Consider the following 12,939-nt stretch of genomic DNA (forward strand, 5'->3'; position numbering starts at 1 on the left):
CTTGTTGGTTCTTATTGTGAAGCAATATATTTTCTCTTGTAAATACAAATGCTATACAAATCCAAATATACATGGATTAAAAAATGTTGTAATAGAAAGGCTCTTGACTGAAAAATATATGCTAATGAAAAATTGTAGATATAAGGAGTATGAAAACCATTGGCAAAAAATATGTGATAAGCTATAGCACTGTATTATATATAGTTAAATTGTCTCTTTATTGTGTCTCATCTCAATCTTGTTTTGAACCGTTATGTCCTTTTTTGTATTTTATCCTTTTCCCCTCCCTTAAGTATCCCTGTAGAACAGGGATCTATCACATGATTATGGTTTAAGTTTTATATCCATATGTGAACAATGCCCCAAACCTTTCCCTTGCTCTCTCCCCTTTATTTACTCTCTCTCTCTCTCTCACAAAATTTACTTTCACTGCATAAGAACTGTATAATATAGAATAATCATATACTTAGAAGCTTTTCAAGATGATTATATAAATATATGTACAAGATAAGTTATGTATGTATGTACATATGTTATGAAAGTGAAAAACTCAATAAAAAAAATAAAAATATTAAAAAAAATATAAAAAAAAATAGTAAACTAACGTTTGACTAAAGTACTGTTTTCTAGAATAAAAATGTGACAAAGTCAATAAATTTAAAAAATTCAAGAAAAGGAGAACAAGTGTAGTAAATTTTGGGCAAGTTATACTCTGGATATGAGACCTGCTCCAAAAATATTAACTTGGTGCCAAAGGTATAACAATAAACTCCCCTTAACTTCATTTCGGTGAACTATTAAGAATCGAAGTGACTTGAATCTTTTGGCATGCAAAGATAGAGATATCATGCATTAGTAATTATTAAACCAAATAATACAATCAGCTAAACATTTAACATACTTTGTTTTCATTTAGAATATTGCTTATATTTTTACAAAATTGATCTCAAAAATGTTCAAAATTACAAATATATGCAAATGTCATTTCTGCATCTTGTTATTCAGTAAAAAACATAACCAAAAACATTTGGGAGTTGACAATGAGAATGGGTGTTTCTACCTTTTCCTTGAAATCAGTGATCTTTTGTATGGAATACTGGTGTTAGAAAGATGCTTTCTTTTTATCATGTAGAAAAGGCATGCTGATACCAGAGTTGTGAATTTTTTCCAATGTCAAGGGTACAGGGTTTGGTGGTGCAATATATAAGAAAACATATTCAAAATTTTCAATTTTCTTATTCTACATTACGACATTGACATTAATAATTATCATAGAATGTCGAAAGGAAAAGCACATTATCACCTGTTAGAAAGTTTCTTTCACTTCTTGATCACAAATACCCAGTTGAAGATATTGTGTTTATCGCATTCCTAGACCTTGAATATTTAACATGCATGTAGTACTAAATATTTACATGCATTCGATTCTTTTAGTTGGAAAAAGTAATGTTATTCTGAGGGATTCTGGGGCATTTAAGTGCTTTAATTTTATAAAACAACATTAAGTCTTCTCATTACAGACACAAACCCATTTACCAAGTCATGCAAATAAAATAGTATTTTATATGCTGATACTGTAAAAAATAACAATACTTTTTCCTGTCCTCTTGGGGCTGTTGCGGATTGTTCCCAGGTTGAAATTGTTGCTAGGAAAAAATAACATAAATTTCAAATCTCTCTCAAAATTCATCTTAAATGTATCGATGTGCACTGTTTTCTGAAACGTTCTTGTCGAGTGTTCAATTTAAACTTGATGTACTTTGTATAGTGAAGTACACAAAGGGTTTCTTTTGTAGTTTGATTAATTTTGAAGATGGTATCTTCAAATAAGGATGATAATGAGACATACAAGACTTCAATAAAACAATCAATATATATAAGGTTTGCGAAGTGATCTAATAGATAATGTAAAAATTCACAAGATCAGCCTTTCTTTTAACCTATCTAAATGTTTTACATTTTAGATATGTTATAACAGTTGGTGAGTTGGAACACCAACCATGCATTTTGCAAACGTTATATCAAATATATACAAGATTTATACACACATAAGATAGATTTAGTGTCATTTTTATCCAATATGTGAGAATTGTTCAGACATTACTGAGACATCTACTTTTACTCCCTTGGGGAAAAATTAATCATGGAAAGAACCATGTGCGTGATAAAGTGTTTTATGCCCCAATATTTAAAGTTATGAAAATAGCCTTAGAAATGTGCTAAAAGATAGGTTAATATATATCTAGTTTAGGTTTATAAAGATAAATTGTTTAATCGAAGTCATAATAGAAAATTAATATGTTATGTTAATAATGAGCTAATTTCAAAAAGGGCTTATTTTGTCCAATTTCGCTTATTATTAATTAGTAAAAACAAATTGGTAATCTTTAAGTACCAATGATGTTTAAAATAAATCAATAATTATCATTATTGTACCTACGTTCAATGTGTCTTATTACCTTATTTTCCTTTAACACGACATCAAAATTATGACGTAGAAAATGCTATTGTCTAAAGCGGGCACACATATATAACTACTATCCAAAATAATAGGGCTGGGTATTGGATGAAATTTTGTATTGTGATATATTGCGATATTTAAAAATGTATTGCAATATTTTTTTTTTATCAACATTTGATATTTTTTAATGTTTAGAGAGAATATATGATAGATTTATATACATAAGTCATTTGCACTATACGTCCATAGAAAATAAAAGAATAAAACATTATTTCTGTTAATTTATAAACTGTTTGAAAAAACCTTCGAACATTGGATGATTTATCATATAGCAAAACTAGACCAAAATAGTTAGTTTATAAGGTACATTTGGTACAATGCATTTAAGCCAGTCCATTGACCTGGTGGAAGAAGAAAATAAAACATGTAATGTGCAACATTTAATAAATTTACAGTTACTATAAGAAATGAATGTTTTGACTGATTGTGTCAACCTGCAGGGAGACATAATTTGATAATTATCATGTCAAACAACAGACCAAGTTCACATTTTGTAGCGTCTGGTCAACATATTTTCGAGATAAAAAATTTTGTATTCCAATTTTTTAATGTTCGGGTTCGTATACGGGTTCAGCGTGTATTAAATAAACGAGGCCAGTATGTGATCAGTAACAATATCATGCGTTACTTGTATCATTACTTTTATCGTTTCTAACTAACAAATAAGTTCTGTAAAAAAGGTCAAGTATTGTGCTGTAAATTCATTTGGTCTTTTTTGTAATATTACAATCGGTTTGGGCTGGGCTGTTTTTGGTTTGATTCCGGGTACAGAAGAAATAATATTGTGCATAACAGTGCATTGTTTCCACAATTTTTTTTCCAGCAAATACTTAATGGACTTGGCGAAATTACCGAAGGTAAAATAAAGAGTATTTTTACCCACTTTTCATTTAATTAATTTTGTATTAATTTTAAATTATTACCTGTATAGTTGGAATTTTCTCTGTTTTTTGTTATCTCCTTATCTTATTAAAACATATACCATCTCGATTAGCATAGCTATCAAATATTTGAGCGATTCGAAGCTTTCATAAAACAATACAAATGATAGATAAGTATATTGCTTATGCAATACTCTCAAAATGCTTGTTTAATTTGTTTAAATCTGCCAGCAAAAAATAAAGCGAGATTTTAAAATCTCTTAGCTGGGATTCTCGAAGTTTAACGATTTCAATTTGTAACCATAGAAACTAGAGTTAATTATATATGCTGTAATGGCATTAATAGAGAGGTAAAGATTTTCAAATTAGCAAAGCACCCCTCCCCTAATGTGGCCCACCCTACCCTCAGGGATCAATTTGAATCTACACTTCTTGAGAATGCTTTCATACAAGTAAAAAAAAATTTCTGGCTGAAGTGTTGTACAGAATTTCTCTTTATAATCATAGATGAAAATTTATCCCCCAAATTTTGGCCCCACTCTAACATTGGGGATCATCGCTTGAATCTACGCTACCTGAGGATGCTGCTGTACAAGTTACAGCTTTTATAGCTAATTGGGTTTGGAGAGGAATATTTTGAGATATTTTTCTCCGAACATTTTTTATGTAAAACCTATTGCAAAATTTCAAAATTCTAAAACAGTGGTGGAAGTATTTTGATTATAATGTACTTTTGGTTCCACAGGCACGTAGCACCCCCCACTTTTTCTCGCAGCAGCAAATTTTTTAAAATTTACATATAAAAAAAATGAATTATAATGGAGTTGGCCCCCCCACTTTTTTGGAAGTTAGTAAAAAATTGGTATGAAAATTAGGAAATGAGTAGTCAAATTGAAGTTCCCGCCCCCCCCCCCCCCTCCCACGGATTAGGAATTTCATGATTTGGAGAGAAAAAAAATTTGGTATGGAAGAATTTTTTTTTTGAGCTGAGTCTACCCCCCCCCCCCCCCCCACGCATTAGGATTTTGAAGATTTTTGGAAAATTTTAAATTTCCCTTTTTTTGCTTGTCAAGATTTTTTGGATGGGTCTGGCCCCCCCCCCCCCCCCCCCACTTTCAAAAACGATGCTACGTGCCTGTTCCATTAATATCGAGAGGTATCCAATACAACCGTAACTGTTTTACCTTTCTTATTGTTGTGTGTATTTGCTAAATAAAACAATTATGATGCACATAATTGGAATGGAGCGTACATTAAATCAGCAGTCTTAACTATTGAAAAATGATCAATATTCCGTTAGATCTAGTAAAAGAAAGAAAAACACAGCTGAAAAATATAATATTTATTTAATCAGCATGAATGCTTGTACCATACTAACCAAAGCTAAAAGTACTTTTTTTGGTTTTGGAAAAGACAGTGCATTAAGGATACTGGGAATTATTGTCAAACTATTGATCACGCATTTAGTACCTGCTTTGTCAAAATGGGGTTCTTTAACATACATGTAAGAAGAAAACACAGGGCAGTTTACTAGACATTTTAAATAAAAGGTTTTTTTAAAATTCTTTTTAAGAAGAGGATTTGCAAATATTCCTTTCATTGCAATGTACTTGATTTGGCTTAAAATAGTGTATAAATTTGTCACTTAGGAAAAACTCTCCTTTCGAATACATTCCAGAGGGAATATAAGTACAATATGCGAGACTTTCAGGTATTCTAAACATTGTGAAGGTATCAATTACTCAGTTTAATTTTCAAATATGGAATTTTAAATACTTACCCTTTTAATTGATGTTACAGGTACTTGAAGTAAATCTTCAACTCTAGCCATGTATGAGGAACATAATTTCATCAGAGCATGATGTCTGTTAGTAATTACATGCATCTTGTCTTGAGCAATCATCATATCCTCAGATTCAGTCTCAGTTAAAAGCCTATCTGTAGTATCTTTCAGTCCAAGAATTCTCTCTTTGTTGCTCTCTAACTCAACTTTCAAACTCTTGAAAAGAAAATACAAAAGAAATTAATGTTAAAAACCAAAATATTGTTAATGAGAGTTAAATTTCAATTCAAAACTTTACTTTAATTGCCCCTATTTACTAAAATTGAATTCCTTTTAAAGGTTTCTTTTATGAAATTGAAAAAAAATATCCTCCGAAGAAGGATTATTTAAAATATTCAATAATAAATTGATGTGGCATTTTTAAATCAGCAGTACACAAATTGTGAGATTTTAAAGTTATACATTTAAAACTGGCAGATAGAATTTTTCTGAAGTTTCAAAAATATTCTACATCAGTAAATATAAATTCTACACTCGAATAAAATCAGATTTTAAAGAGTCTAGTAAATCAAACAAATTTGTTGTTACTTGCTGTGATGCATTTTTGATAGCAAATTAGTAAATAAAAATGTATGATACCACATCATTGTTACAAGCTTACCAAACAGCAAACAATAGACGCGCAATGAGGCGGTTTGCTAGCAAAACATATACACGGACTTGCGAATCATTATAGAGTAATAATTGGCAGAACATTACGTAGCATAATTCGTAAAGGGGTGGACATCACCAAAGACCTTCTGATGCAAATATTTAGAAAATGGCGCATTTAAATTGAACTCATGAATTCTAACGGTACGTATGTTAAAGGGTCGTGGTGATGGTTTTCTTTTTCATTTTCCTTTTTAAATGAGTAATGCATTTTTTAGTCAGCCCCATTTGAGTATCATTCGTCGAGTTATAAGCGAGATACAGAATTCTTATTCTTTTGTTTTGTAAACAAAGCTCAGGTCATGGTTCTGTTTAAATTTTGAAAATAACATTCCCGGTTAAGACCTAAAGCGGATGTGACAAAGGCTAGGAACTGTTATAATATGTTCAAAACGAATAAGCAGATAGAAAAATCAGCTTGAAAATAAACATTCACAGGTATATTGAGCTAATGAAACCAAAATATGGCATAGACCTTGTTACAAAACAAAGAATTGCGTGTTGCTCAAAATAACTCTACGACTAACATTTAAATTTTGATGATCATTAGAAATGCATTTCTAAAACATTGTAAAAAAAGAAGCACAGAAAAATTACATTTGATCAAAATTATGACCATGCCCAATTAAGTTACGAAAATTACAGTAATATGTTAAAATTTCCTCTTGTATCACTAATTTATGGTTCTGATTTAGCCCATATCACTGTTTATATTTTAAGTATAACCAGACGCTCCATCTATGCAAGTTTGGTGAAGTTAGGACCAGACAATGGACCTGCTAATAAAATAATTTTGAGGCATCGAGGGTGCAGCATAACTCACCCCCTCACCCCGGCTTCGTCTATGTGAGCTAAAAAAATTATGCTTAATTTTTTAAGTCAGTGTTACTTTTACCTCCAGTTTAAACCATAGATTTTAAGTTTATTTGTTTTGATTATTGATTAAGTCATAACATATCGTTTTTGGTAGAATTTAAAAGAGTTTAAGACACTTATTTAATTTAACCTGCAAGGAAACACAACGAAATTGAAAAAAAGCATTCCTTAGAAATGATATACTTGATATGACTGGTAAATCTATAATATAAAAACGATAAAACCACCTAAAACAGCAAACCATGGATTTTTAAACATGTAGAATTAAGACTTTTACGATGGACAATGTTTGCTTTCAACTATGAGCTCTTAAATCAATAAAGATATTCAGAAATTCATCTGGGGAGATTAGAAACTTGTATATACAGTTAACTTACAGAAAGTGTTCGAAGCTTTGACCACATTGCTGTTTCATCCATGACAAGGTTTATTGGTTCACATTGTTGCAACTTATTCTCCACACCTTCTAACCAAAGAAGTAAATCATGAATGGTAGAGTGGAATTCCTGACATTGCATCAGTGCCATTTGAAGTTCTCTTTGTTGTATAGCAGCTTTCAAGCATAGTTTGTCCCAAAGACAATTTATTTCTTTGAGTTTATGGTAAAGTTTTCTTCCCTCTTCCGTCCTCAAATCAATGAAATCTTTTCCAAGAAAATTTACTGACTGAATTTTTGTTTTCTTTGATTCAAGGTGCACTAAAAAGTCCTGCAAAACATTTCAATGTATTTCAATTGATTTATTTTTTAATCTAAAGCTTAAAGGCATAATCATGTTACTATTATTACAAATTGATAACAAAACAAAAGTCAAAATGAGGCCCTTGGGCCACATCGCTAACCTAAACAACAGTTCCTTGTAAGATTTTATTTCGTAGCATATACTATTTCTATTTTAAACAATGAACCTTTTCACTTTATTGGGCCCACGCATTGGTCCTATGTTTATAGTTGGCTTTAACAATTAGAATCTACGCTTTTTGAGGATGCTTGCATAGAAATCTTTCAAACTGTAGCTCGTAGTTCTCGAGAAGAAGGAAAATGTTTAAACATTTTCCTATATAATTCTATGTTAAACGTTGAACCCCCCTTGGGGCCCTAGTTTAAGTTTTAATTATAGATAACAGATAACCCATGACAATGGAGGAAGACCAATGGCAATAGGTCACCTTTGTGATGCAGGTGATCTAAAATATACAAATGTTCAACTAGCTCATAAATAATTCATATAATGATAAATGGATAAATACCCTATGATGTTTGATAATCATATCCAAGGTGTAACTTTTTTCAGAAGCAGTTTTCACATAGTTTTGATCAGTTACTACATCATGCAACCAACTTAATGTATTTTCAACGTCGATAACAAGTTTGGTCCATCCATGTTCCTGCTGTGACAATTTTGAATTCCTTTCATAAACACGACCCTGCATAATTTCCGGTTGGTGCAGCACATCTACAATGTAAAATCAACTAGTATAATGATCATTCAGTTTAAATATGGGTTTTTTCACACTGTTGGTCGTAGTAGGAAAGAATTGTTTTGAAATATTTACTGATGAAGGTCTTCCGTTTCCAGCGGAAGACATTATTGCTTTCGTACTGTTATTAATTTTTTTCCAAATTTTGTGCACACGATTTCTAAAAAACTATTCGACCGATCTCAACAATTTTTTCGCAGATGATGGGACACTATCAGCGATATGACTTTGAAATTTTCAGGATAGGTAGACCATAGTTTGAAGTTGTGCACAATTTGTTTGTTTAACGCCAGTGGCGTCATTTTTTGGAGCTCAGCTAGGCACGAGAATCGGGTACGAATTATAAATAAAAAATGTGGACGTTTTGGTCGGTATCTTTTTATCAGTTGATATTTTCTTAAGACATATAACAAAAGTGGTAGAGTTTGAAACTTTCTTTCTAACAAAATCAAGAAAAAGGGCTGGTCCCTTTAATTAGGGGCCAATAGTCTCGTAAAGACTATTACAAATAACTTAAAAACGATTAAGATTTTGTTATGCATTATAGAAGCAAAGTTGTTGATCGTAACAATATCTATCTGGAAAACTCATTGCAACACCCATTTATAAAGTAATAAAGGCTTTTTGTACATTATCTGAAAGTGGTGGTGGAGGGAGGGGGGGGGGGTTAATTCTGAAATTGTATCGATTAATCATGGTATCATTTAAAACAGAAATCGACCGGAAGACCTACTCGTTAGTCGTAACGAGATCATTTCTAGTTATAATAGTCATACAAAAACATATAAGAACCTGTTGACAACATTTGCGCAAAATTTAAATAATAGAAGGCAGAAGACCCTGATAAACAGTACATTTACTAGAAGGTATTCCGTTTAAAATGAACACCTTAATAAGAATAAAAAAATCTACAAAAACAACCAAAGGATTTTAAATATTGCGGCCATCTTATTTTGAACCCTTTCTCTGATAGGAATTGATAAATATTAATAAGACGGAATCAAATATATATAGTGGTTTAGGGTCAAGAATCATGAAAGATTTTAGACTTGGGTCAAAATTTCTTATATTCATCAAATACTTATTAATTTAAAATTGACACTCGGAATGTGTAAAATTTATAAAGACAGGGAAATAATTATTCATTGCATTTTAAATTTTGTAGGTAAGGCATAATAAACATGGGGTGTGATGAACAAATTTTGTCTTAAACTGCTTAAGGATCCTGGGGCCTAAAGAATTAAAATGTAAAGTTTACAGACAGAGAGACAGACAGGCAGACCGACAACCCAGGGACTCTGGACAAAAAGTGGGAAAAAATAGTTCACTTGAGCTTTCAGCTCAGGTGAGCTAAAAACCTCTGCTGAACCTTTGGTCCACTGTAAGGTAAACAGGAGGTCCATCGGCCATATCGCTCACCTGAGCTACAATAGGCACGATAAAATCAGCTTAATGGTTCCCCTAAATTTTCATATGTTTATAATCAAGTTTCTTTTCAGGTCACATGTTGAGCTTTATAGTTCCAAAAAGACCCTAAACAATTGATGATATATGGGATACAAACCCTTATCAAACTATGAACCTCTTCTTAGAACAGACAGACAGACGGACGGACAGACGGACAACAGGCAAAATTCGATCAGAAAAGCTCACTTGAGCTTTTAGCTCATGTGCGCTAAAAGGTGAAATATTGATAATGCCAAAACCAATACCGAATCATAACAAAACGTTGTTATTAAAAAGGTTCACTAAATTTATTTTTCAGGTTAGCATAACCTTTTAGAGATACTGATAAAAAAAATACCTTTTGCTTTCAGATTACTACCTGCATTATTTCCAACAATGTGCTCCTCCTGGGGACTTCCTTGGCCTGAACAATCAGTGTACATTTCAAAGTCAAAAGGAGTATCAGATGCGAGATCAGGTGACATAATGGATTTTAGCTGCAAAACAGTATCAAAAGTTTAGATTAATTAGTTTGAGATTTACGTTTTAAATGAGCTATGAGAATTTAAACTACACGCTAGAAAAATGATAACAAAAAATGCCCCGCAAAATTTGTTTTACTTTCTATGTTATGGGAGTTTTGAAAAAAAAAAGATGGAGTTAGTGGTTTTATCTACGCAGTCAAACATTAAATTGAGATCAAATTTTTATTCTTAATCAAGTTTAAATCTTTTTTAATTGTTTGTTCAAGAAATCTAATTGTACAAAAAAGAAAACAGATTTCTTAAATTTAATTACAATGGTCAGAACTATAGCATTATTTTTGTAATTGATAAAATCACAATATCATATGTAAATGTACAATTCTTCATGATACTTTGGGACTTTAAACCAAGAAATATTTGTGTTTTATTAAGCTAAAATGAACTATCGAAATATCACATTTTATTCAAGACTAGCTTATTATCCCTAAGTAATAATCATATCAAATACTGTAAAATTAATTATTTGATCTCCCGTTTGTGTTTTAGCAAAATTCTCTTGTTTATATTTTTAGCATTTCTAAAACATATACAACCAATATTTACTCTAATCTTATCCGAATTTAAAAAAAATTTTACTTTTGAAAAATTTAGAAACTGTGACAATTCATCCTGCACTGTATGTAAAAACTTAAATATCTTATGATAAAAATAATTCTTGCTGAACATATTTGTTACAAACTTATACAACAAAGTGTTATTTTGACCGATGAAGCACCGCTTTAATGTGTTTTCTAATGCTACGAATATGTGTTGCTATATTATGCTGAGACTAATAGTTACAACTTTAAGCGTTATTTTATGATATATCATAACGTTATGACTGATTAAAATTAAGATTTTGTTTGAAACTGCTTTATGATCCTGAGGCCAGCTCCAGTAAACCAAAACTGTTTTACAAAACCTCTAAACCTTAATGGCTCAGATATAGTATCCAAGCTTGTCCAGGATATATAAGGTATCATAAGATGCATCATCAATCCAAGTTTGGTAAAGATAGAATCAATCTTGACTAGGTAAATCGATAAGAGAGCACATGTTACAAAAACATTCCTCTACTTCCACCTGCATCCGATACCTACGGTTAAGATTTAGCATTTAAGCCTGTCAAGTACATGAGCATCATAAGTTGCCAGTTATAACTAAGATAGGACCACCAAAAGGCACATGCTCCAAAAATGCTAACCTACACCAAACACCTAAACCTCCTCCGGCATCTGAAATTCATAGCTCATATTAAGCATTCAAATCTGTCAAATGCATCAGGATCATAAGGTGCATCAAACAAAGGACCAGATATAACTAGAATTGGGCCATCAAACAGGCCTCCCTCAAACTCAAACCTGCTCCAAAAACCCTAACCTCATCCAGCCTCTTAAATTCATGGCTCGTATTCAACACCCGTCTGTTAAGACATGCAGTACCTAAAGATGCACAAACTAAGTTTCGTGAAATTAGGATGAGAAATAACGTCATGGTATTGTAAAAGTTACCAAACATTTTTAAGTTAGTGAGCTTAAATGTACTACATGTATAAAGTTAAATACATCTTCAAGATCAGGTTTTTATTAAAGTTCCGACACTTTTTACATACCTTTAAATCTTTACTGAACTGATATGCTCTTTCTGAAACAGCTCTCATGTAGTTTTTTAACTCATCTACCTCTCTTTGGATTTTACTGGCGTTTTCTATATCTTCCTTTTCCATAAGAAGCAGAGCATACGAGTCAAGGCTGCTCACATTTCTTTCTTTGGAATCTATTTCTTTTTCTATTTTCTAAAATTGAGACATACCATTTGATTAACTATCAATAAAATCCATCCATCCCATTGTGGTTCTACCCTATCCCTAGTGACCATGACAAACTTGAAATTACACAACATGAGGATGTTTCCACAAAAGTTGAAGCCTTTTCGGCTGAATGATTTTTAAGATGATTTTTAAAAACTTTCTCTATATATTCCTATGTAAAATTTCATCCTCCCATTTTGGCCCCATTCTACCCCAGGGGCCATGATTAAAACAAACTTTAATCTACACTACCTGATGATGCTTCCATACAAGTTAGAGCTTTTATGGGAAACTTTTGAGAAGAAGATTTTTAAAAATACCAACAAATTTTTAATAATCTTAAATAATCTCCCTTTTAAAGAGTGTGTGGCACTTCATTTAAACAATTTTGATCAATCTCTTTCATCCAGTGATGCTTGAAATAGGCCCAGTGGTTCCAAGAAGAAAACGAAAATGTAAAAAGTTTACATCACCGACAACACCAATGACAACAACGCCAACAACGGACAAATTTTAATCAGAAAAGCTCACTTAAGCTTTCAGCTCAGGTGAGATAAAAAGCAATAAATATGAGGTTCTATGTTGTTTTGTGTGAAAACAACGCATAAAAGAGCAGAACAATGCCTATTTTAATCGCTTATAACTGCACAGCTACAATTTAACGATTTAAAACTCTGAAAAAATACGAAAAGAGCTCATTAGTGTCCACTCTATAACCATTTCTTAAAACAAAATATCTAAACTTATTTTGGTTGTAACTTGGTCACAAAAGAGTGTACCTTATTCTTGAAATAAAGTGTGTTACCAATTTTTATATTTATGTTTTGACTCTTGACATGTTATTCAGCTATTAATATCATTTTTGCAAAATATCACAATTTCACAAAATTCAAACAATCCGTTGATGA

At 31.6% G+C, this 12,939-nt stretch overlaps 1 protein-coding gene across 1 annotated transcript in view; it reads right to left on the reverse strand.

Annotated features, from left to right (window-relative positions):
- The window catches only part of LOC128175626 (muscle-specific protein 300 kDa-like), a 173,893-nt gene that overhangs the window by 2,316 nt on the left and 158,638 nt on the right, over positions 1-12,939 (reverse strand). The window contains exons 113-118 of the mRNA XM_052841400.1: positions 11,834-12,016; positions 10,077-10,194; positions 8,021-8,226; positions 7,150-7,479; positions 5,183-5,401; positions 1,594-1,646 (exon numbers count right to left, since the gene is read on the reverse strand). Coding sequence (XP_052697360.1) covers positions 1,594-1,646; positions 5,183-5,401; positions 7,150-7,479; positions 8,021-8,226; positions 10,077-10,194; positions 11,834-12,016 — 1,109 coding nt within the window. The remainder of the gene's footprint in view (positions 1-1,593; positions 1,647-5,182; positions 5,402-7,149; positions 7,480-8,020; positions 8,227-10,076; positions 10,195-11,833; positions 12,017-12,939) is intronic.

Source organism: Crassostrea angulata, chromosome 3 (assembly GCF_025612915.1).
Source record: "Crassostrea angulata isolate pt1a10 chromosome 3, ASM2561291v2, whole genome shotgun sequence".
In the NCBI taxonomy this organism is placed as follows: domain Eukaryota; kingdom Metazoa; phylum Mollusca; class Bivalvia; order Ostreida; family Ostreidae; genus Magallana; species Magallana angulata.